General features: G+C 37.5%; 1 protein-coding gene across 14 annotated transcripts in view; it reads right to left on the bottom strand.

The window, feature by feature from the left end:
- The window catches only part of col14a1a (collagen, type XIV, alpha 1a), a 320593-nt gene that overhangs the window by 40774 nt on the left and 252428 nt on the right, over positions 1-27391 (bottom strand). For 8 of the 14 annotated variants that reach the window (XM_087286726.1, XM_087286728.1, XM_087286736.1 and 5 more), the window contains 5 exons: positions 21654-21731; positions 18860-18946; positions 8998-9051; positions 8261-8356; positions 3899-3952 (listed from right to left, as the gene is read on the bottom strand). In XM_087286726.1, the coding sequence (XP_087142852.1) occupies positions 3899-3952; positions 8261-8356; positions 8998-9051; positions 18860-18946; positions 21654-21731 (369 nt within the window). Of the gene's footprint in view, positions 1-3898; positions 3953-8260; positions 8357-8475; positions 8521-8997; positions 9052-18859; positions 18947-21653; positions 21732-27391 lie in introns of all 14 variants that reach the window. The other 6 variants (XM_087286725.1, XM_087286727.1, XM_087286735.1 and 3 more) reach the window with 1 other exon arrangement.

Below are 27391 nucleotides of genomic sequence, written 5' to 3'. Positions count from 1 at the left end.
AGACAGGGGCGGACAGGGGATTGACCCTGGTGAAATACACGCCCGTGAACCTGGGAGGCCGTTTGGAGAACTGTAGTTCGTAGCCGAGTCTGATCGTGCATATGAGCCACCGCGCTAACCAGGCAGGCAGAGCCCTCGCTAATGACGTCATCGCAGCAATCGTTGACGTACCCGCGGAGGGGCAGCGAGGAGCGGGTGTGCTGATCCGGGGAGCGCAAGGGTCCCACAGAAGAGCTGGAGGAGAGCGTTTCGCTCTGGCTCCGCACCCTGACTCCTGAGAGGGGGCTTGGGGGCTGGGAGAAGGGAGACCGTCCCCCCAGCGCCCGAGAGCCGCTGGCGGAGCATGCAAGCCCTGCGAGCTGAGAGGCAGCGCGTCCCAGACTGGGGGGCTTGAGCTGTCACATCCGGGGAAGGGAGAAAATGCTCTTTGATCGAAACTTTGGTGGCACTGAAAAGTACCGTTGGAATTTAAGCCCCGTCCTCCAGCGGGGAAAGAGCAAGTCTCCTCTTCTCCGGATGGCCTGTCTCAGGGACGCTTCGCGGTCCATTTACTGGACTTAGCGGCACCCTGGGCAGGAGGGGCTACCGGCTTTCGGCGTGCTCGACGCGGAGGCAGGGGCATCGGCCGTTGGCGGGCGCCCTCGGCGTGGAGCAGCGGAGGTGGATGGCTCGGCCGGGGATGGAGCGGGCTTACGGCCCCGCCGATAGATGACTTTGCCCATCGCATCCGACTGCTCCTTCACCGCTTTAAACTCCTGGGTGAATTCACCGACGGTGTCGCCGAACAGGCCAGCCTGGGATATGGGCGCGTCAAGAAAGCGAACTTTGTCGACATCGCGCATATCTGCCAGGTTTAGCCAGAGGTGGCGTTCCTGGACCACAAGTGTGGACATCGTCCTCCCCAGTGCGCAGGCGGCGGACTTAGTGGTCCGGAGAGCATAGTCGGTCGCCGTACGCAGCTTGTGTAACAAGCCTGGGTTAGACCCACCCTCGTGCAGCTCGGCCAGCGCCTGCGCTTGGTAGCGCTGGTAGGTGGCCATCGCATGCAAGGTGGAAGCTGCCTGGCCCGCAGCCTTGTAAGCTCTAGCTCCGAGGGAGGCAGAAAACTTACAGGCTTTGGACGGGAGACGGGGCGGACCACGCAAAGCGGGGGTGCCACGCGGGCAAAGATTGACCGCAATGGCGCGCTCCACCTGCGGGATCGCCTCATACCCCCTGGCAGCTCCACCATCCAGGGTGGTGAGGGCGGAGGCGGATGCAGAGAAAGGTGCCCTCCAGGACTGCGTGAGCCTACTGTGCACTTACGGGAAGAAGGGGACGAGAGGCTTCGAAGGCTTCGCCTTCTGATTCTCTACGTAACACCCATCTAGTCGGTCCGGCCGCGGGGCTGGGGGATGAACCATCTCCAACCCGACGGCCGAAGCAACCCGAGAAAGCACGGCCAACATGTCCGCTTCAGGATCCGTTTTGACGGCGCTCGCTTGCCCAGAGGGGGCGAGCGGGTCCGGATCATCGTCGGACAATGAAAGCCCACCCTCCGATGCCGCAGAGGACATCTGATCTCCGGTGTCAGCGAGCGTGAGAGCTACCATCTGATTAGACGGATCACTCCCAGTACCCGAAGCTTGGATGAAGCGCTTGGAGGAGCGAGAGGTCCGCGAGCCCTTGGGCGGCGGATTGTCTCTCGCTGAAGCCCTCAGATCTGCCCGAGCGCCCGCTGCAGAGCAGGAGGCAACTGGGGTGGCTCGCTCTCTTACGAAAGCTATGGTCATGGCATCGCAGTGACGACATGAACCGCCCCCGAGCACCACATTAACATGCTGGACCCCCAAACATGTAATGCAGTGATCGTGTCCATCATCCGGAGCCAGGAAACCCCCGCAACCAGAAACGCACAGTCGGAGCGCCATCCTGAAAAGGACGTGCTGCACGACTGTGTTGCTCTTTTAGGAAGTTTGCAACAATACGCACCGCTCTTGGAGGACGGACCCAAAGGGACGCCAGGCAAGGGAGATACCCAGCTCGACCGTCTGCCGCTGCGTGGACTCGCTCTGGACCGGGATGCAATCGTTCTCTCGAAATGGCTGTAGATCAGCAGGAGGAACCCTCATAAGCTCGATCAGAAAAGTCTCTGAAGCGAAAAGGATAGCGTCTGCTGGCGCCAGGCGTGCTTATATACTCAGTTGATTGCATATGCCGCACACCTGCGTCGGCTTGCGCTGCCAATTCATTCTTAATTGGCCCGTTCAATACTCTTTCAGACGAGTAGCTTCTGAACCGAATCTCCCATACGTGGATTTAGAACATCAAATCCACTTATAGTGCTGGAGTTCCCCCCGAAGGGGAACTCCTGTATAGCAGTCCCACAACATTCTGTTACTCGATGACACTTGAATACCCTGTCAGAAAAGTCTAGTGGTTGGGAATGAGCTTTTTACAGTGTCTGGTATAATGTTATTGTTGTTTCCATGTGTTTACATAGATGAATATGGCTATTGTGATGCACAGTACAGTTACGATCGTATTGCCACATTATATCGTTATGATAATATGATATATGCCTTCATTGATTTCCTGTAGATAAATACCAAAAAATAAAGCAACTGAAATAACTACATCAGTTGCCATCATCAATGTCACATAAAACAAGAGATAACAATGATTTTTGATGACGTGTGCAGGTGTTGTAGTGGTTTCCCATTTCTTAGGGGTAAATTTTAAAGCCCTTCATACTCTGTTTAAGGGGCAGGGTACAAAAATAGAATTGGGATTGGGCCTTATTATATAGTGCATCAATAGAAAAGTTTTCTAAAAAAAAAAACAATTGTAAACAATGACGTTTTCAAAAGCAAACATAAAAAAAAAAACCCAGTTTGACCGTGTAGTTTTTACCTTGATTTTGTCTTTACCTGTTTTATGGACCTCTGAACCATAAAGCACAACACTGTACAAGGTAAGCTACCGACCAGAGGAACCAATCATAGACAATGTTATTTTGCGGTATTTAATTGGTGTTGTGCATAGACCTGCACAAACAAAATCTATTATTCTTCAATAATATTCATTCATTCATTTTCCATAGTCTCCTTAATTTCCAGGGGTCGCCACAGCAAAATAAACCGTTTCTTCAATATTATGTTTCTGTAAATATTACTAGTATGAAACTGCATGAATGTTGTTGGCATCATACTGCGTTCATTTTAAAACTGCAGTCTTAACTCATGTTGAAGTACGTTTTCTCAACAATGTGAGCTGATGCACATATTGACATTGAGCCTGTGTTGTAGAAAGTTAGTGTCATCAAAAGTATAGAGTTTGGTATCAGTCAGGATTGAAATTTTAAAAACATCCATTTCCCACCAACATTTGAGCGATGTTGAGTGCATTTTTTAAACACAACTGATTGGCGATTGTGTTCACATGCTCAACAGAAATGACTTTGATTGGCTGTGAAGGTCATCGGTTCACCACTCTTCATCGGACACTGGAGCATTTCAAAGTTGCGTCAAGCAATCATTTGTGTGTAAGAATGTGATCAATGACACTGAAATGTTAAAGGAAAATTGACGTTTTAAAAATTTCTGTATCGATTGGTACCAAAGTTGATACGTTTGACTACACTACTATAAATGCACTAGTTGATTCTATAAGGCTGCCGACTGAAGGAAATTATCTATGTATGTATGTTCTCTAGTTTTCTGCAATCCTGTTACCTTCAATCAAAGATAAGTTGCACACTCACATGTGCGTTTTTATCACTGGCAGCGACACACTCACAGCACTGCGATAATTATAACTGTGTGACGGAGGGGACGGGGTTTGCTAATGAGAGACTGTGTGGGTGTTATGAAGCTGTTGAGAGTGCTGATGAGACAGGCGGATGATATATTTTTCGTACCTGAGGACCTGGCAGACCTATTTCACCCTTGTCTCCTTTCTCTCCCGGAGCCCCCTGAGGAGAGAAGAATTGAAAAGAGAAAAAAGGGAAAATTATTAAAAAGAACAAAACAAACTCTGCTTAAAAGCACAGTTGGTGCGTTTTACCACTAGAGGTCACTTATATAAAAATAAATAAATAATCAAAGTTGTAGCTTGATGATGGTGTAAAAACTGTGGAATCATCAGTCCAATGGGTCACACTTTATCCTGATCATGTTCATGATTTATTTATTAAAGTTTATCAAATTTAAATCACAAAGTTTTTATCAGATGCTTTGTCAGATGTCACTTTAAACGCTGAAGCTACTTAAATCAGGATTGATTTTGATTGGCTGTCAAAGATCATTCATCAGATTGAAAACAATGGAACTGCTTCCAACAACAACATACTGTACTTCTATGTTGTTATTTTACTAGCTTTTTCCTTTTCTTATATTCAGGGGTTAGGGTTTTGTTTATTGTTATCTCTATATCATTAACTATAGATTTTATTCTTTGTGTAAACAGTTGCTGTACGTCAAAATGGATTAAAAACACTCTTGTTTTTATACATAACATAAAAAAAAATTATTGGGGTCCTTTAAAAAAACAAGATTTACATTTTGAAGACAGATTTCACTGCAAACACCTGGGATAATATAATTTTTGGAAACTTTTAAAAGGGCTAAATGTTGAACTAGAAACCTTTGCTATTAGCGACACCGGTGGCGCTTAGAAGAACTGCAGCTACATATGTACTGCTAATCATAACAATTATGAGTAATAAGGGACTGAATGTAATTTACTGCTTCAATATACTCACAGCAAACCTTTTTCATGTTATTAACTTGCTTTCTACATGCAAATAAATGTACTCTATCATCTCGATACCAAAAAATAAACACAAAAAATGAGTTGTGAGAACAAAGCATTTTGGAAAACATCTTAAAATCATAGGGCCCTATCATAAACCCGGCGCAGTGTGTCGGAAGGCGCGGCGCAATAGTCTTTTGGTAGTTTCAGCTTGGCGCAAGAGTCGTTTTGAGGCGTTGCGCTACGCTGTTGAAATAGCAAATGTATTAGTGCTCATTTGTGCGCCTATAGGCATTCTGGTCTAAAAAGGAAGGCGTTCTGAGGCGCACTGCTGGCGCGTTGCTATTTTGAGAAACTATAATAGATTTTTCATTAGACCAAAACTAACCCGGTCTAAACTCGGCGCCTCGCTTACGCACTGCTTAATACGCACAAGAGAGCAATAGGCAAATACCTTTACATATGAAAAAATTTTAATATTAAGGATAAATATAGGATATAATAAAAATAGATATTGGATATAAATATAAGGGATAAAAATTACAAAAACATTATTTTCTAGCCTACATAAATATGAAAAATCACTGCTTTTATGTCTTCTTCATCTCTGGAGGCTTTTTTAGTTCATTCATAACAATTTGCTTTTTTATAATGTTTTTATTATCAGCAGTATTATTTATTATATCCATATTTATATTTGTTTTATTACAAACAAGCTTAGATTTGCCCACCTGTCAGGTTTTAGACCATATGAGGCACAGCATGTGTTTTAGAATATAACTCAGGTTTTTGAGCACATTTTGTTATTATAATTCATTTAGTTGTTTGCTGGAAATTAGAACTGAATTTAGAAATAGTTTTGAAACGAATATTTGCGCTTAACAAACAAAATTATTTATTTATAGACTAATTGATGTCTGTGCGTAAAGGTTTCCCTATCCAAGAGCGAATGTGAAAGTAGTTCCATTATCTCTCATTCTCATGCAGTAGATGCTCTGTTTAACAGTTTTCTGTTAAAAAAAAACTGTTAACTGTTAACTGTTTGCTTGTGAAATGCAAATCATTTTTTTCCACTTAGACTTACCTTGCGTCCTGTAAATAGCGAATGCGCTCTTGGCGCAACGCAGCTGGCTCTTAAAGGGAATGGGAGATGAGACTCTAATTGGTTTATTCTCAAAACACATCTATAACTCATTAAGAAAATAAACTCAACCCTTTTAGACCATGCGCCATGGCGCAAAGCAGATTTTCCCGTCCTTAAATGAGCAAAAATGCGTTCTGACACACCCTGAAAGTGTTTGCGCCCTGCGTTTTGCGCTCTGCGCATGGACCGTCAAAATAGAGCCCATAGTGATATAGACATTTGCACAAGCTCTGCACTTCAGTGGCATCACATCAACAGGCAAGGTAATTGGAATTACCTTCATATTTCTGTTTGATTATGAGGTGCATTTGATATTGTTTTATGTATCACAGAATGGATGAGCGGGTCTTGGGAGTGCAGGTAAACACCACATGCATTTGATTTTCCAGAGGAATGAGTCCTTTACATACAAATCAATCTACAGGCTTTTTGGGATCTGGTAAGTTGGTGGAGGTCTTTTTTTTTTTTTTTTTTTTTTTTTACTGATATAATTCTGGCAATCAACATAAAAAAGTATTGCATTACAAATATATCATATAAAGATAATGCATTGTGCCTTTAACACTGGAAATACCAGAATTCTATAAGTCCTAGAATAACCCTAGTGGTTATTAAGACCATTCATATAAAATGCAACAAATACAAATGTAACACTTTATTTTGATGGCCCATCTGAGTATTAGTAGACTATCTGCTTAATATATGTTGATACTGCTGCTAAACAGACTTACTGAGTATAAGAAACTTTGCAAGTACATGTCAATTTACACTAACCCTAACCTAACAGTCTACTTACAATCTAATGACAATTAGTTGACATGTATATACAATGTAACTTAAATTCAACAAATGAACCATCAAAATAAAGTGACCAATATAACTTTTAGAATAGAAAAGCTACTGAGATTGAAGAATTAAGCTTTGAATGTCTGTCATCATGTTCTATGATGTCATTACCCAAAAAATACAACCTTTTGTAATATACACTCACAGGTCACTATATTAGGTACACCTGTCCAACTGCTTGTTAAAACAAGTTTCTAAACAGCCAATCACTTGGCAGCAACTCAATGCATTTAGGCATGTAGACATGGTCAAGGGGATGTGCTGCAGTTCAACCCAAGAATGGGGAAGAAGCATGATTTAAGTGTATTTGAACATGGCATTGTTGTTGGTGTCAGACCTGCTGCTCTTAGTATTTCAGAAACTGCTGATCTACTGGGATTTTCACACACAACCATCTAGGGTTTATAGAGAATGATCCCAAAAAGAGAAAATATCCAATGAGTGCCAGTTCTGTATGTGCAAATGCCTTGTTGATGCTAAGGTCAGAGGAGACTGGTTCAAGCTGATAGAAAGGCAACAGTAACTCAAATAACCACTCGTTACAATCAAAGTATGCAGAAGAGCATCTCTAAATGTACAACATGTCCAACCTTGAGGAAGATGGACTACAGCAACAGAAGACCACACCAGGTGCCACTCCTGTCAGCTGAGAACAGGAAAATGGGGCTGCAATTCACACAGGCTCACCAAAATTGGACAATAGAAGATTGAAAAATGCTTTCTGGGCTGATGAGTCCCGCTTTTCAACATGAAAGCATGGTTTCATCCTGCCTCGTATCAACGGTTCAGGTTGTTGGTGGTGGTGTAATGGTGTGGGGGATATTTCTTGGCACACTTTGGGCCCGTTAGTACCGACTGAGCATCGTGTCAATGCAACAGACCTCCTGAGTATTGTTGCTGCTGCAGAAACTGCGTAATGCCATCATTTCAATATGGACAAAAATCACTAAGGATTATTTCCAGTACCTTGTTGAATCTATGCTATGTAGGATTAAGGCAGTTCTGAAGGCAAAAGAGGATCCAACCCGGAAGTAGTAAGGTGTGCCTAATAAAGTGGCTGGTGAGTGTACCTTATAATTGTTTACATGTTAATAAATTGCCTGCGAAGATGCGTACCAAACTTTGTCTAGCAAACAAGAGAGCAAAGCTTTTTTACCACACCGAATAAGTTGTTTTTTAAAGTTTGAAAGTCATATCTAAAGTTATATTTTGCAAAAAATCATGCTTTTGTTAGCAGAACATTGCTAGGCAACAGAGACACGCATAATCAAAGCCACAGGAAAAAAGTAGAGGACGATGAAATACATGACGTCAATTTGACCATTATGGTCATTCAATGTAGAAATAATCAAAACTCTTTTGTGTTTTGCAATTTTGAAAAAATAACTGTGTTTAACACCTTTAGGAATAGTGAAGGTGCCAGAGTTATATGGTGTTTGTTTTAACATAGTTATTCAAATGGCCAAAATGACTGCTTCTGTAGTTTTAGTGTTAACAATCTGAGTTATCAGAAGAAATGAACATTGCTGGCAGGCTTACTGGTGGCCCTTGAATGGACAGCCCATTTGGTCCCTGAGGACCCGGAGGCCCTTGTGGTCCAGGTGGTCCGATCTCCCCAGGCAGTCCTTGAGATCCCTTGAACATAAAGTGAGTACATTATCTTAATGATGCTTAATAACCGCATTACAAAATCATCACAGTTTCATTGCCGGCTTTAATTCCCTCAATATAATTACGTAACATTTAAGGCCTACCACCAGCCGAGCTGCTGAAACAAAGTGTGAATGCCCTGCAGTCTCCTTCTCCATCAGGGATGCAATAATCAAGGAAGCAAAAGACACTCGTCACAGTCTAGCTTGTGACAAACTTCTTAGCCATGGTCATTTGGACCAAGTTTACATGAATTCTTGGAGCGTGAAATGAAATGATGTCTGCTTCAGCTTTATTTAGACTTCCATGCAAACACACACAAGCACACACTCTCATACACACACACACACACATGCGCGCACACATCTGGAGGGACTTTTCTGTAGAGGAAACTAGAGTTGGATGGAGAGCCACAAATAAACAAAGCAAGCTCTCAGAAAAAGCAGAACGAGAGAGGGTGAGATTTACTCACTTGCACATTCCAAAAACAACATGGAGGCACATGCATTGTGTTTATTTATAGATTTCCACATTTTGAGCGTTTGTCTATTCAGGAAATCATGACAACTCTGGGTGGTCCTACATATGAGATACGCGACACATATGGTAAAGTATGTGTAGTTTACCGTCAGGCCTGGCTCCCCCCGATCTCCTCTTGAACCTCTGATACCAGGACCGCCCTGCAAGTCAGACACACACAATTAGACAAATACGCAAATAGGTTTTCATGACAAGAGCTGTGGCATATATGAAGACAGAGATTTAAAACACCAGCTCAATTCCTCACTGCCTATATAAGCAGTGCCTTAACCATCACTGACTGTGAACGTTTCTAAAACAAAGCATATTGAAGTATATTTTACAAGAAAACACTACAAGGACCTCAGCTCACTTTAAAGAAGGCCTTAAGATTACCTAAAAGCTATATATTTATTATTTTAAATAGCCCCGTAGACTACACACAAAAACACACACACATGCATATATCAAATGTTTAAATTGTGTTTTTTGCGATTCCACCTACAGTAATACTGAATTCTTGGCTCTTAGCAGATAAAATTTCAATTCAGGTTTATTTTTATATTGTTTTTCACTATTCCCTAATAGGGGTCCTAGCATTAACACATTTGTGAGGCATTTTGATGTTTAATTATGAATATGAACATGTCATTTGAAAACATGACATATTTTTTTTATTATTTAAAAAATTAGATTTTACAATTTTTATAAATAATCATTTTTAGGGATGTCCAGCTCCAATCATATGATCAGAAATCGGGTCCAATCAAGCGGTTTCAGACTCGATCGAAATCAGATGTTACCTCCCAATTACATCTATAGTCATGTGGTGGCATAGAGTTAGATCTCTTTCATTACTCAACAGCGTGGGCATGACGTTACTTTGTTGCAGAGACGCTATTGGTTAGAAGCAGGCAAAGTAGATCACGGAAGCAGCTTGAAGCAGAAAGCACAAGTATGTCTGAGGTCTGGAGGTACTACAAAGTTGATGACTACAACATTGTTATAGCAAACTGTGAGCTGTGTAAATGTGGGATTGCAAGAGGTAAAAAGAAAACGGCTACATTTAACACAACAATCTAATTAGGCACCTCAAATACAACACCCGACACAATACAGTAAGTTTATCCAGGCAACCCAACCGAAGACAAGTCATCAAGTCATCTCACTCTGCAGCAGAGTTTGAAGAAGAGAGAAAAAAAAGCCCTGTGACAGCGCTTAGGCACAGGACATCACAGCCAAAGTAGCAAAAATGATCGCAATGAGTGAACTGCCAATCGCCTTTGTAGAAAACCCTGAACTTCTTATGCTTATTTGATTTTTTTTTATATTTACTGTTGCACTAAAGTCCAAAACTGAAGAATTTATGTTATTTATTATTTGATTTTTCAAGCTAACTCACAGAAGTGATTTCTTTGTTAACAGAATTGTTGAATGTGAAAATATAGTGAATTCAATAAAAAAAAAGGAACATCCTGGATCTGTTTCGCTCTTCTTTATTCTTTTTATGTATTATAGAAGTATTGGATCGGGTTTTGGTATGGGTAGATACTCAAATCAAATGACTCGGATTCGAGGGCAAAACTGGATCGGGATAATACTGATAATCTTTAAAAATAAAATAAAATTAAAACGTAATTTAGAGCATAAAATGTTCGCATACACACTCAATTGTATGTACACACACCTGCATGCACATACACACATACAGCTATATGTACGGGGACTTCCCATAGACATTATGAACTTTATACTATATTAACAGTATATTCTATTTTACTACCCTAACCTTACCCCTAAACCCAACCCTCACAGAAAACAATCTGTATTTTTACATTTTCAAAATTTTTATTTCATTCTGTGTTGCTTAAGATCTTTTAAATTAGGGCTGCACAATATATCGTTTTAGCATATATATGACAATGTGATCATTCGCAATAGTCAGGATTTGCAATTTTGAATTTGTATTATAAGTTATCATTTCATGTGTTTTTGATACCTGTCATTGTATAATTATTTTAGATGCATTCAGATATAAAAAATTGTACCATTTGTGACTTTAACAATGATTAATTTTACTGAATTATATTTAGTTTTATCATTCAGTTGCTGTACTTGAAAACTTAAACTCAGAAAACAATAACACACTATTTCAATTGTATCTTTTTCTTAACTGTATTTATAGATTGTTATGAATTAAAATACTCACAACAAGTGCAAACACAGAAATGCACTACAAATAGCACAGATAACAACAAAATGTGTTGGGTGACCTCAAATGGTTAATAGATTGTATATTAGATTTTATGGAGATGCAAATAGTAAACATTAATTTATCTATCTTTGACTAAAGACGTGCATAAAAACACTCAAAACACATGCAAATACAAAAATTAACTGCAAGCAGGACGGACATTGAATTTTTTTTTTTTACATCATCACTACACACTTTAATATTAATGTTTATTTATTTTTTTCTTCCTAATCATCTATTTATTTAAATGAAATAAATAAATCAGCATATACTACATTAGAACATGGAAGCTGCTTCTATTGTTTTACTCATTTGTTAGTCAATTTGGTCCCACTTTATGTGTCGCTTATACCTGTGAACTTACATCGTAAATATGTGTCATAGTATTTACTTCTGTAATACTGATGTAACTACACACATGTAACAACCCACTGAATTATATATGTGTAAGTTCAAATGTGTAATAGGACATTAATAACACAATCTTTGGTAAAGTACCCCTTTAATGTGAATTAATGATGTGATTCTACAATTTACTTCAAAACAACATATAAACATGAGGCTTTTATATATTTCTATCTACACTTATACTCTGGCAGAAGTTTGCTGTTGTTAAAAAGTTGTACAAAGGCTTAGGTTTTATATATTACACTGTATTTTGTAATCATTTTATACTTTATATTGAGTAGACAGTTCCTAAGGATTTACCCTGTAATTACACTGGTATCACAAGGTGAAACCTTCTACTGAAGCATTAGTTCTGCCATTCTAATCCTAATACAATGTTTAGAAGTATGGTATGCAAACTAGTGTGGAAGTGGGAAAATATTGTTGTTACACTATGCACTTACATAATTCTTGTTACAGATGTGTACATTCTTAGTGTTGTTACCAATGTCCTGTTACACATTTGAACTTGCACATACTATTCAGCAGGTTATTACATGTATGTAGTTACACTAATATTACAGAAGTAAATGCTTTGTACCAATGTGTGTATACACCTCAGACACATACTGTACTACTTACACATCTAGTTACCATGTAAGTTTTTAAGTAGGTACAAGCAACAGAATATACCTGTGAGCCCCCGCCTATTGACTTGTGTCCTCTTTAGTGCATATTATGTTTTCATTAATTTTCTTTGAATTTTTTGAGCTACTCTGTCAAGTCCTATTGTAGTCTTCAGAGGACATTCTGTGCTTTCTAGTAATATGTCATTTGATTGGCTGGCATGCTAGGAACCACTTCTTACATTGCATCCAAGATGGCCGGCATACAAACAAGCACATTTTATGGGAAGGAAAGTAGAATGCAAAATTTAGCTTTTAAAATGTTTTTTTTTTTTACTATTATTACATATTTATTTATTTACTTAAGTGTCAGGAACAATACATTTAGCTTTCAAAGCTGTTAACTTGTTTGCGTTTCAAAATATTGTTTTTTAAATCTCCATTATAGTGAACATTAGAACCATCTTACTGTAATTAATGACTGCATGTTGTAGGAGGCAGAACTGAGGCAGAGAGGATTCTTTATAAGATAGTTGAGAGAGACTCTGACTTAGAGTCTGACAATCAGACAATTAGAGAATTAGAGACAATTAAAAAAATGACAATCAGTTTTAAATCACTTTTATGTATTTTTTTTTTTTTTGGATTAACATCACTTCTTTTTTTTGAGTTTGGCTCTCTTACAGACTAAACTGTTTCAGGAATTTAATTACAAAAGGAATAAAATGGCTTTCGTTTAGTTGTTATTACATTAACATTGGATTAATATCCATTTACAGCCATATTCTGAACAGTTTTGTTTTCTGAGTTTTAGTTCGTTTCGAACTAAAATGGTCCTGTGGTCCACTACAGTGGACATGCTGTAAAATAAAAAATAAGACAAAATTTAAAAACTCTGAATTGTAGAACTTTTTTAACCCCAAAGGATGCAGGAAATCACAGAAGAAAAAAAAAATTATTGGGTCTCAGAAGGAAAAAAGTAAAGTGGGACCATAATTTTAATTTAAGTGTCTCCAAAATGATCAAACGTATATAGAAAAAGAACACCCGTGAGTTTGTAAAATGGTCCTTTAAATGTTATTTTTGGAAAGTAGCTACTGTCCACTTGACAATCTATGTACTTTTCAAACACTGCAAAATTGGCTACTTCAAAAATTCTGTAAGATAGAATCTGCCCATGGGTCACTAGAGAGTTTCCTTGACATTAAGATACAAACTCTTGTCCCCCTCTCCACACCGCTGGTAATTTAACCCCATTTTCACATCTTCCTTTTCCTGTGTTTACTTTAATTGCATCCCCACTGGCCACAGCTGCAATAAGGTAGTTTTTATCATTGAATGCTAAGATCAAATTTGATTCATGAGCTTGCTCAAAACACACTTTTGCTGCTGTGGAGGCCGTGAATACAGAAGCATAAATATTCATATGAGAGACGCATATGTTGACTTAACAGGACATTCTTGATTTATCCAAGCAGGCAGTGTAATCATAGAAAAGAATTCAAAATGCATGACAGTACTATTAATATCAAGATGCAGAAATAATGTATACAAAACTGAAATGCAATCGTTTTCAGTGCAACCAGCTCTTGGTCAAGGAAATGGGCTTGTATGGATGAAGGAATCTATAAACGCAGACAGGACAGGAGTGGACTAATCGCTTTTGATAAATCGATCTCCAAGTAATGACTTTCTCAAAAGAGCTGCTGTTTATACACCATGGCCTTTTCAGAGCCTCAGAAATACATTTTCCCTCAGGGTGCATACGATGCTGCCTTCCAAATGAGCTCATTTATTTGTTCCCGCCATATCGAGTTCAACCTGCAGCACGGGCTGAATTGAACAATCTAATGCTGGGACTTTTTCCACAATCTCCTACTATTCTCATTTCATTTTATATCTTTAATCTTGTCATGTTCCTTCTTAACATGTTCAGTGTTTTTTCTAAAGGTTTGTGCTTTAGGCTAAAAACGGAAAACTTGATGGTCTGAGGCCCATAAAAAGCCATTAACCATTATTATTAAATTTTTAATCATCATAGTGTAAACAAATGTGACTGGAATTTGTTGCATAAAGAAACATTACATTTTTAGTACTTAATGTACACTCCCTGACAAAAGTCTTGCCTATCCAAATTTTAGGAACAACAACTAATAACTTGTTGATCATTTGGTATCACAAGAGGTTTATATGAAAGATGAAGGCCTCTAGGTTACGCTTATTTTACCAAAATAAAACATGATCAGGACAGTGAATATGAAATCATAATTAGGACAGTAAGGTCTGACTTTGCTAAGACAAATGTCTTGTCACTTAACAGAAATTATGCACAATATAGGATACAAAATCATGGAGCAGTGGAAAAACAATTGATATTGTGTACGACTCCCATGAGCTTGGAGGACTGCATCCATACATCTCTGCAATGACTCAAATAACTTATTAATAAAGTCATCTAGAATGACAAAGAAAGCGTTCTTGAAGGACTCCCAGAGTTCATCAAGATTCTTTGGATTCATCTTCAATATCTCCTCCATCTTACCCTAGACATGCTCGATAATGTTCATGTCTGGTGACTGGGCTGGCCCATTCTGGAGCACCTTGACTTGACTTTGCTTTCAGGAACTTTGATGTAGAGGCTGAAGTATGAAAAGAAGTGCTTTGCTGCAGCAGAATTTGCCCTTTCCTGTTTGTAATGTAATGCAATGTTGACCATCAACTTTTTTCTTTTTTTTGTCTGTATTTTGTATTGTCTGGAGCCAGCACCTAAGCTTTTCACTCATCATAGCACATGTGCTGCTGCTGATTTGACAATAAAAGTGATTTGATTTCATTTAATAGGCAGCACAAATGTCTTGATAAATCAGGCTGTTGATGTTGCCATTCATTCTGCAGATCTCTGGCACACCCCACACTTAATGTAACCCCAAACCATGATTTTTTCTTTATCAAACTTGACTGATTACAGTGAGAATTGTGGGTTTATGCAGGTTGCAATAGGATTTCTGCAGTATTTGTGATGATTGGGATGCAGTTCAACAGATGATTCATCTGAAAAATCTACCTTCTGACACTTTTCCAACTAATCAACTAGAAGTTAATTATTTGTTGCTCTTACTGCTGGGACTGATGACAAGACATTTGTCAGGTAGTGTACAAGACTGCGTTTAAAGTAACGCAAAGTAGTAGAGGAATTATGTAAAAAACCCATATGAAAAAGAGTTAAACTACAAATAAAGCAAAAAAAAAACAAAAAAAAAACATGGTTATTGTAATTAAACAATGACAAGTTTGTCATGTCAAGGATTTTCAGTTAGTAATAATGCTAAAGTCAAAGTATGTTAGGAAACTTTAATGTCAAAGTAAAATAATGATTTTGTGAGCAAAAAACAATGTCAGCTAGCATTATGTTAAATTTGCTGTCCAGCTAAATTTGCTTATCACGATTTAAAGAGCCCCTATTTTGTCTGCTTGTACTGTGGTAATGTTGTAAAAATAAACTTTAACCCATTATTGCCCGCATCTGAATCTCTGTCAGAGATCGTCATCCTCGCGTCATGATCCCCTGCGCTTCGCTAGTGTCTGAAGTGATAGCGCGTTCACATTTTACCGGATCTGGAACTACACATTTGGTGATGTACCATGTCAATGTCGATGCGTTCAAGCAAAAGATCCAAACCCAACTTGAATAATTTATTTGACTCTGAGTCGACTATTTCACTAAACAATCAATAGTTTTAAACATGGTGTACTTTCGGATTTAAACCTCAGCTGGATATTTTCATTCACTTACACTGCATAAAAAAGGTCATATTCAAAAACCTATAATAGGGGCTCTTTAATGTGAATAGATAACAGTGGGATTGTCAATTGAAGTATGTCAGTTAGTAGTAATGCTAAATAGCAGGTCTACCAAGTGTTATTGCTATATTGTCACAGAAGTTTTTCAGGTAAAGTATGTCAAATAAATTTAATGCTAAAGCTGCCAGTTTTTCAGTGAGCTGGCCAGTAGAACTTTTTCAGCTAGCTTTAATGAGGGAAAAATTACACCAGCTAAAGTATGTCCGCTGTAATGCAAAAATCTAACAGCAAGTTTGTTAGTTAAGCTAGCTTTCATCTTAAGTTAGGGATGCTCATTCGGTTAATTTTGCTAACCGACAACCGCCGCTCATTAATCGGTTATTAACGGTTAACTGGTCAGATTACTATTAATTTTATATTAAACAAATTTACGTGTCTATTTTGTGTCTGACACATTAAATATTGCATTTTAAAATACTGATTTATTTTTTATATGCTAGCATATTAATAATAGAACAATACAACAGAGCATTTTCACGCACCTGCAGTGTTTGGCACAGAAGAACAGAATAAACTAAATAAAATGAATAAAATAAATAGGACTGCCCTAAATTATTTTCACTTCAATAATTAATTTATTTTACAAAACGAAAATACTGACTGATTCTTTTTAATAACCGGCATAGGCTGTTTTTTTTTTCCAATCATATTTTTTGTCTTTCGTCAAATAAAAATAGCAGACTTCCTCAAATCGCTCGCTCCACGGAAAATATGCATTTATTTAATGCCCCGCTGTTATTATTATAATCACAAAACCTTTTACATTTTTAATAGAAATCATTATTTTAAAGATTATGTCTTGATATGGTTTCCACTCCCTCGCGGTTCAAGTGCGCGCTGCGTGATTAAAAAGACAACAACGCGCGCATATGTTGACTTTTTGCAGCAGTTGTGTTGTTTAAATATGATATTGCATTAATGTGCATACATGCTTTATAAGCTGTAAAATAAAAGGTAAAGCCTATTTGTTGCGTTTATGACGCAGATCCAGGTCAACATCAGCGCTTTTTTTTGGCATCAACAAGTCTGTTAAACAGCATATTCTTCTTTCATTTTGCTTCTTTGGCAAATGTGTCTGTAGGCACGGGTTATACGTTATCGTCCCGCAAGTCAAATATGTCTTGCAGTTGAACAAGGGGCCAAAAATAAGGCGCATCTCACTGCCTTTATGTTGACAAGGAAAACAGAAGAGAAGAAGCGCGGTCCTCTTATGAAACGACTGAATCAGCTGGGTATCGATTCTGCAAAAGTGTTGCTGTCTATGTTGTTACAATTGTAATATTTAATACTATTGTGATATTCAAAAATTTTACATTCATACAGCTCTGGATAACTTAAAACAGTGATTAGACCTTCAGAGCGGTGTTAATGCGTCCTGAAGTAAAGCGAAACGGCTATAAACTCCAGCAAGATAGAGTGATTATATGCAGAGTCATATACCTTTATCAATAAATAAAGTAAAACTATAGAAACTGTGTTTATCTTAACTGAAAGCTTCTGTGTGTTTGCTGGCCTCACGCATCGCGCACCTGTCAGTCAGCTAGTCAGTCAGCACGTAACGCCAAAGGGTTAAACAGATAGCGCACAGCACTATACGGTTACAGAAAAGTTTCCACTGTTATAATTCACTTACCTTTTAATACGTTTTGATGCGATTATAATCCGCTATTAAAAACAACAACAACAATAACTGAATGTTTTGATTGGGTAATGTAGCCGTGAAGGGATGCATTTTGGTCCCCGCCATGGAAGAATGAATGTAGCAGAAACCATGCTCTTTAAAAGTTCTCTCTAGTTGTCTTGACAACACAAACTGCTGCTCTGGGATGAGCCGCATGCAAAAGATGCCCCTCTTAACGCAAAGGCGCATTCAATTGGCCCCTTATGCAGTCAAACTAAAAATATATAAAATAATCATTTTAATCGTTTAACTAATTAATAGCATTAATCGGTCACCAACGCACCCTTTCGGTTAACGGTTAATCGATTATTTTGAGCATCCCTATCTTAAGTATCAACAAACATATAAAATATGAGTTTGTCAAATGAAGAATGTCATTAAGCTTTAATAACAGCTATAATATTTTAGCTGGCTTTAATGTTTAACTTTGAAAGTTCGGATTGTAAACCAAAGTATACCAACTGTACTGATAGATTTAATCATGGTCTTACTACAGTCAGTCAGTCAATCAATCAATCAATCAATCAATCAATCAATCAATCAATCAATCAATCAATCAATCAATCAATCAATCAATCAATCAATCAATCAATCAATCAATCAATCAATCAATCAATCAATCAATCAATCAATCAATCATCCACACAGGACACACATATTTTTTAGTTAAGCCATGGTAACCACAAATTTACCATACTTTTTACACTAACTTGACATTTTTGTAAGGAATGACAGTAAATTTGCAAGCTAAATGTTGACATTTATATCATCTTAGATAGTTTTATGAAATTGTCAGATAGAAAAGCTTTGGTAAACAACTGTTTTATTTTACTGTATATGTATTATTCTATGAAATGGTTTGTATTGACATCTTTAAATATTTTTACATCTTAAAACCAGATCATATTATAAAAAAGAGTCTAATAGAAACTAATCTCTCTTGTTCCTATTTTGTGTTGTAGATCACGTTTTGCACTAAAGCTAACTACAACTGTCAACTCAGCACTCACTGCCACCACTGTAGTTCGTTTATAATTGGCTAAAGTAATTACAAACCCTGAGTTACAAATCTCCAGAACCTACAAACTGTGATCAAGTTTACTTCAGCCATTCTGAGTCTGAATATATGTGAGAGCTGAAAGCAGTGTTATTTTTTTTACCGGTGGTCCAGAGGGTCCAGGTGGTCCTTTGCTGTCCTGAGCACAGGTGCAAGCATGGGGCATGGCAGGACAGTCCTCTTCTACTCTCTGAGGAAAACACAAACAAAACAACATGTCGTACAACATTTCAAACACCAGACTATTTCCTCCCTAGGAATCTAACAGAACTTTATTTGTCCAAGTCAACCAAGGGTGTCTGTGCAATTCCCTCAAGTCATTAATTCGCAAGCGCACAAACACAGCGAGCGATCTGGAGATATTGTTCTTCCTATCCATGGAGGACCAAGTCTATTTGTCTGCAACAAGACTACATAATTGAATTATTTGTAGAACAGTCATGGATCTTTAAAGTTAGGGACAATTGCCAGAATGGCTGGTTTGAAAATCACTAACAGAACATTCTGTCATGCTTGAGACTAAAAGAGACATGAAGAGAACATTGACCATTCTGATATTATTAACATAAAACTGCACGACATTACTATTACTATTAGGATGGTACTATTAGGATAGCTTAAAAAACTAAAGTATGTACGTTAGCTAGGCTAAAGTATCATTTAAAAATTTGTCAACTAAGGAATGTAAATTAGCCATAATGCTAAAGTATGATTGAAAGTTTGTCAGCTAAAGTATGTCAATTAACTTTAATGCTAAAGCACAACTGAAAGTTTGACACAAAGTATCTCAATTTGCTAAAACGTTAAATAACTAAATAGTTGTCAATTATATAGCTAGAGTATGAAAGGTAGCTTGTTAGCTAAAATGTCAACTACCACAGGATACAGTATGTGCTAATGCTAAAGTGCAAAAGTGTAAGCTCAAAAAGCATTAGCCGCAGTGTGCCAGCTAACTAACAATGCTAATGTACAAAGTTCAGTTAAAGTGAGCTTAGTTTTGTAACAGATTCTGAAAGTGAACTGACATTCAAGCATTTAGTAAATTCTTTAATCTGAATGACATACACTCGTGATTAAACAAGATGTTCGTTGCCTTACTCAAGGGAATCACCTCAGCTGTGGTATTGAGGCTGGCAAAAGCACTGGTTATTCACTCCTCCACCTACAATCACTGCCGAGACTCGAACCTGACTCGAACCAACAATTTGACCAGGGCTGTCTTTAACTTGCCTCAAATTTCATACTGAAGTATAAGGGTATGTTTACCACAGTTTTTTTTTGCTAAAATACTGTAGAGCATATCTCAAACTTGATTCCTGGAGGGGCGCAACTCTGCACAGTTTTGCTACAACCCTAATCAAACACAGCTGATCCAGCTAATCAAGGTGTTTAAGACTACTAGAGACTATTAAGCTGGTGTGAGTTGGAGGTGGCTGGAGCTAAACGATATGCAGACCTGCAGCCCTCCAGGAATTGAGTTTCTCAGAGCATTGCTCTAGAGCTATAGAAATTATTTAGCTATTATTATTATTATTATTATTATTATTATTATTGCCAAAAGAAAGAAAGAAAGAAAGAAATAAAGCAAAAAGATTATAGCCCACTGATAAGATTATTGAATGCAGTTAGTTGCAACCCAAGCTCATTCTGGAAACGTAGCCCCGCGGACGTTTCTGGAGACCGCGATTTACGTGGCCGGAGGTACGTAAAGGCCGCGTTTGATTTTTTTCGAGCGAACGCTGCGGGGCGGTGTGGCACCGCTCCACCCCTCCTCTTCGCGCTCGCCGGCCGACGGCTCGCCTCCATTCTCGTCGGCGGAGCGGAGACCCCGGACGAGGAGGAGGAGGAGTCGGCCGGGGTGGACGACGACCGGGATCGAGTCCGGGGAACAGCAGGTTCCGGAAATCAGGTAAGACGAAAAACAGAATCCGAAAAATAAGGGCGAGAACGCGGCGGGATCTGTAAACGCGGTCGAAATCGAAGACGAGGGCTTTTGCTTTTTTTTTTTTTTTGATCCGGCGGCTTTTCGCGCGAGAACGGCCGAGAGGCGCCCGTCCGAGACGCGAAAAAGCACGCACAGCGGCCTCTTGCGGATCCGCGAAAGCAAAAAAACGCTCGAATACGTACATCCCGGGACGTAAATCGCGATCCGCAGAAACGTCCGCGGGGCTACTTTTCCACAATGAGCCCGGGTTGGTTAAATGTACGTCAAAACAATCAATGCATCAATAATATTTCTTAATAACAATTCTAACTGACTTTGGATTTGGATCTAATGAATCTGCTAGTTGTTATCTTTTCGAGCATATGAAATCCAAACTCGATAGTGGTAGAGTAAAAGGAGTGATTTTAGTATAGCAGTGCTTTTTTTATGTAAAAACGGTACAGTAAATCATGAAGTATTACTCTCAAAGCTAACATTTTTCCTTAGAGGCTATTAAATAGATGACTTCATATTTGACAAACAGGGGACAATGTGTGCATCTTGGAAATAGACAATCAGTGTAAAGAATCTGTAACTGAAGTTCCTCAAGAGTCAATTTTGGGCCCCATCCTGTTTAGTTTATACATAAATGACCTGCCACAAGTCTGTCCTTCTATTAGTATGCAAACATATGCTGATGACAGTTGTATATGTGCATGCGAAAAACAAACAACAGGCAGCAAACTACTTGACCGAGGCATTGGTACATGTTTCTGATTGACTCTCAGCATATCATAATGATTACCTAATGTGCTAGTCGTATTTGAGTTTCACATTGTGGTCAGGATTGGATTTAAATATCTGGGCCTTACCAGAGACAGAAAAAGAGTATTAATGTAAGCTGATTACCATGTGGCTTATATGATTTGATGAAGCATATATTAATACAAAATACCAATTGATGGGTTCTTACCAATCCCGGGAGTTCACAGCACTTATCCCGACTGGCCCATGATGTACTGCAGACTATGTCAAACATCTGGAGCTGAAACTGTAGACAAGACCATATAATCACATGTAAATCTGTTGAATTGCAGTCATTCATTTCCAAGATATGTACATGTTTTTATAAATCTTATCAACACAAATATTATGAAATAATCTAAACCTATAGCATATCAAACATATGTGGATTTCAAACAAGCCTGAAGGACTCAATTAGTTTGATCAGGTATGTTTGATTCAAGAGTTCACACTTACAGATAATTAACATAATAATTTAGCCATATTTGGGGAGCTGTCCGGGAGCTCAGAAGGACACTCTAACTCATGTTATTCTCTTTGCTAGAAGAGAGAGTGAGAGGGGTCGAAGTGCACGTAAATGAATTTGAAAGTCTGGAGATGGGGTGGTTGAGGGATACTAAGGATAACAGGGTAGGACATACCTGATTATTTATAGGGGTTTATTCTAGAGCTGATTGAATAATTAAATGATTGTTAGTATTAAATTAGCCTGGTAACTAGCCACGTTTTCACCCCCCTATTTAAAAAAAAAAAGGTTGATGGAAATGCCATGAAGCGCATACATTTTTGAAAATGTGCATAAAAACATGTGCATAATTGAATAGGATAAACTTTTAATTCGATACGAAAAAATGGTATTAAAAAGGGTCATGTGATTTTGTTATCAGAGATCATGTAATGATAAAACAAGTGTGTAAATAGATAGACAAACCAGCAGGCTGAGCACACTGTAAAACATCTGAAACATCATTTTGGTCGATCTAAAACACCTTACTGTTTCACTATTAGTGGTATTATATTATTAATGACCTCCAGAATCAAGAGGGTCTGTGCTCCACATCTCAGGCCTTCAAACGCCACTGTGCGTTCACTGCCTGTTAGGATTGCCCTCTGAGGCACAAGTCATTTATTAAATGAAGAAAAGGTTCAAGCAGCTTCTCCTACCGCATGCAAATTCTGAAGGTAAATTTATTATGTTGATATTTGGCACCAGATAATTAGGAAGTAAGGATTTTGTTCGCTTTGACTCATCGGATGGAAACGCTGCTTTATTTGCAGATATTTTATGAAATAGTTTTGTGCAAATTAATTCGCATTTTTGGATGGAAACATTGCTACTGATCTGCTTATATTCCACATGAAATTAGTTTATTAAACTTTACTGAAGCTGCGTCTCAAATGGCACACTATACACTATACAATTATGCACTTACACACTCAACAGCATAGTACTTATTTGTATGTAGAGTCATTCTAAATGGAACACTAATGTTTTTTTTTCTTTTTTTTTTTATTAAGCGGAAATTTAAAAGATTTCTCAGATTATGTTTGACAGTTGCCAAATTAGTTACCAAAAGTACCAAAAAATACCTACCATCGGGAGGCGTTATAATCACTCTTGTAGGAGAATTTTGCTCTCACAATTCAAAATAAAGTAATCCAACAAAAGCACCCAATAGCTCCGCCCCTTCTGCTACGTGAGCAAAGTTGCATGAAGTGTATGAACTGTCGAACATTCCACACTTCATTTTAACACTTGAATAAGTACATCATTTTCCAAGGGATGAGTTGCAGCAGGAAGGGCATCTGCTACGTAAATCATATGCTAGGGAAGTTGACGATTCTTTCCGCTGGGGCGACACCAGATTAATAAAGGGACTAAGCCGAAAAGAAAATGAATGAATGAATAAGTGCATCATCCGGGTATTTAAAGTGCTCCTACTATTTTTAGAGTTTTCAGTGTGAACGCACTACTTACACTATTTATACTACAAAATGGCATAGAATAGTGTATAAGGATGCGATTTGGGGCCCACCTTTAGGGTTAAAGATAAATTAAGCAGTTCTGTGGCTTTCCAGGAATTTAATTTGACATCCCTGATATAAACATTTTACAGCCAGGCTCATATAAATCACATGCTTGTGACAACATTTGTAAACACACTACAGTTTGAGCATGAAAAATTCTGTTAAAAAACAATGAGGATCAGAATTCTTTGCCAATTTAGGACCATTTTAACATCTATTCAGCCAATATAAGCCCTAAGGATTATATTATTACTGTATTTTTGGTGTTTTTGTTTTGTTTTTTCCGTTTACCAAGTTTAAAAAATAGCTACACAAATAATAATAATAATAATAATAATAATAATAATAATAATAATAATAATAATAATAATAATCAGTGAATTTAAGTCTTAATCTAATTAAGAACTTCAGGGAATTCATATTTCATTTCTTTAAAAATGTTTTAAAATATATTTGAATTCGTATTAAAACATTGTCAGAAGTAATGAATTAGACATTGTTTTAAGCATGACTACTTCATTATTATTATTACTATTATTACTATTACTATTATTATTATTATTATTATTATTATTATTATTATTATTATTATGATCATTCATTCATTTTCTTTTCAGCTTAGTCTCTATATTCATTAGCGGTCGCCATGGTGAAATGAACCGCCAATTAATCCAGCATATGCTTTACACAGTGGATGCCCTACCAGCTGCAAGCTGAGAACACCCATACACTTTTATTCACACACATACACCACGTCCAATTTAGTTTATTCAATTCACCCATACTGCATGTGTTTGGACTATGGGGGAAATCAGAGCACTTGGAAGAAACCAACGCAAACAAGGGGAGAACATGCAAACTCCACACAGAAATGCCAACAGACCCAGCCAGGACTTGAACCAGCGACCCTCTTGCTATGAGGCAATAGTGCCAACGCATGAGCCATCGTGTTGCCGGTTACATTTACATTTGTTCTTATTTCATATTTATATTTGTGCTTGTTTAGTGTAACCTAATTTCATTGATTGTGATAAATGTATGCTGATTCAATAATGTTCAAGTATTTTTATTGGAACATAAACATACGGACATAAGATTTTAATAATACTATTTAAAATGTCATGACTTTCTCCGCCACTTAAAGACAATTAAAAGCCTTAAATAATGCAAGTGTAAATAATGACCTTTTAAAGACCTGCAGAAACCAACGAGTCTGAATTGACAAATGATGTATAGGCTCAATGTTGCAGTTGAACGGAATCTAAATAAGATGATGCATTTACTTACAGCTGTGCCTGAGATTTTTCTGATTATTTGTTTGGGCTGAATGATGGATTATAATAGTTATGTTTTGTTTTTTCGACTTTTTTGCTCCAACTCACATTACACCCCCTACCAGCATAATTACAAAGACAATTAGTCTCATCAGTTGTTCTGGCACCCTCGAGGGAGAGCAAAATCAGAAGCACTCCTACACCATTAGACATAATGATCCACACATTCAGAAGAAAAAAAAGCAGCCTTTATTTACCATCTTGAACCAAATATCATGCACTGAATTCCATATCCTAATCTTTATAGGGTGAATCTGAAAGGACGATTGTGTTTTGCTGGAGTTTCAAAACATAGACTCATTTCTGCACTTGTACTGAGTTCATTTTGTCTGTATTGGACAAAAGCTTGTCCTGTTTTTGGGTTAAATGTATGATTCTTTTAGGCTCTGCTGAATCTGTTTTTTTGTTTTGTTTTTTTGAATCGAGTGGTGGACAGTGACCAAGTATGTATTTATACCTTACTCCACTACATTTTTGAAGTAAATGTAGTTAATCTGGGTATTTTTCACTTTTAGACACTTTTACTTTGCTACATTCTTAAACAAATTACTTTCCTTTTTAGTAGATTCTATTTCTATTGATATTTTGGAGTTAAAATTATTTTGAACTAGAGAATTGTTAATTGTTCAGACATGTGATATTGGTGTTGGATTCATGAACAGACTGAATCTTGTCAGTTAATCCATTAAATCTGTTCATTCATCTGTTTCACTTGGATAGGTCTGTTTGCAACTTTTCTGTAGTAAACAACTCAAATGGTCCATTCAGATTGAGTCAATAGTTAATGACTCACTGATTCAAATAATCTGTTCAGAAAAAGAGTTGTTAACAATTCACTCAATTAAATGACCCATTCAGAGCAAGTCTACAGTTAACTACTCCCTGATTCAAATGATCCTTTCAGAGAGCATCTACTGAAAAAGATTTACAGATTCAATGATGTGTTCTAAGCAAGTTTACAGAAAATGTATAATTGATTCAATTATCCATTCAGATGGAGTTTACAGTTAAAGATTCACTGATTTAAATGATCTGTTCAGAGAGACAACTGTTAACAACTCACTGAATCAAATGATCCATTCAGAGTAAGTCTATGATGTAGTGTATCAAAAGATTTGTGCATTTCCCGGTGATGGGTTGCGGGCTTGCGGCACTGCATCCGCTGTGTACAACACATGCTGGATAAGTTGGCGGTTCATTTTGCTGTGGCGACCCCAGATTGATAAAGGGACTAAGCCGAAAAGAAAATGAATAATTGAAAGATTTGTTTAGAGTCGACAGTTTACAACACAGTTATTGAAATTATGCATTCTTAGTGAGGCAACATTTAATTACTCACTAATTCAAATGATTCTTTCTGAGAGCATCTACTGAAAAAGATTTACAGATTCAAATGATTTGTTCTAAGGGAGTTTACAGTAACTAATTAATCGATTCCAATTATCCATTTAGAGTGAGTTCACAGTTTAAGATTCACTGATTTAAGTGATCTCTTCAGAGAGTTAATAGTTAATGACACAATGAGTCCAGTTTAACACTCACAGATTAAAATCATTAATTTAAAAAAAGTCCACTGTTAAAGACTCACTGATTTATTTGATACATTCAGACTGAGTCCACAGATAACAGTTTACTGCTTTAAATGACCCATAACCTACGGTTAATGAATTATTGATTCAAATTATCTGTTCAAAGCAAGTCTACAGTAAACTATTGACTGATTCAAATGATGTATTCAAATCGAATCTATACAGTTAATCATTAATTTAATTTATTCATTGAGAGTCAACAATTTACTGATCTAAATGATTTAAATGATTCAATCAAAGCAAGTCTGTAGTTAATGAATCTCTGATTCAAATGATTTGGTCAAATTGTGTCTAAAGTTAATGTTCGACTGGCTCAAAATATCTATTCAGAGTCCTAAGTAAACGATTCACTGATGTTACAAATTAATATAAAATGATAAAAAAATTGTTCAGGACTAAAGGGCAAAACAAAATTTCAATGCCTAGGGCCAGACAGAATCTGCAGACATTTTTTGCTATTTCTGCTTATAATTTTGTAAAAAGAAATCTGTGGATTTAAGCTGAATTATTTTGGGAGTATCATAACTAAAAACTTAATATATTACATAAAAAATAATACATTTTTAAACTTTTATTTAATGTTTACAATGCAACTCCATCTAGATTCACTTATTTGGTAAACAAAGCAAATGTCTCATAAAATAAATCTACTAAAAGACAGATAATAACACTTTACAAACTGTATTGTAAATAAATCAAACGAACAATATCATATTAGTCAATATTATTACTGAAATTAATTTAAAAAACTGAATAATTATAAAAGGTACACACATTTACACAAGTAAATAAACAGACTCAATGATGAGCAAAAAAAATCTGTGGAAATTTGCAGATTTCTGTGCACATAGATTCCGTGTGGGCCTACCAATGACAAATTTTAATATCTATAATTGTAAATGTAAAACATATTTAGGCCATGACTGTCACCTATTCAAAGACGAAAGCTTCAGTAA

This window comes from Danio rerio, chromosome 16, assembly GCF_052040795.2.
Source record: "Danio rerio strain M-AB ecotype USA chromosome 16, GRCz13ab, whole genome shotgun sequence".
NCBI lineage: Eukaryota > Metazoa > Chordata > Actinopteri > Cypriniformes > Danionidae > Danio > Danio rerio.
Note: the sequence above shows the minus strand (reverse complement) of the source record. Positions and strands in the feature narration are given on the sequence as shown.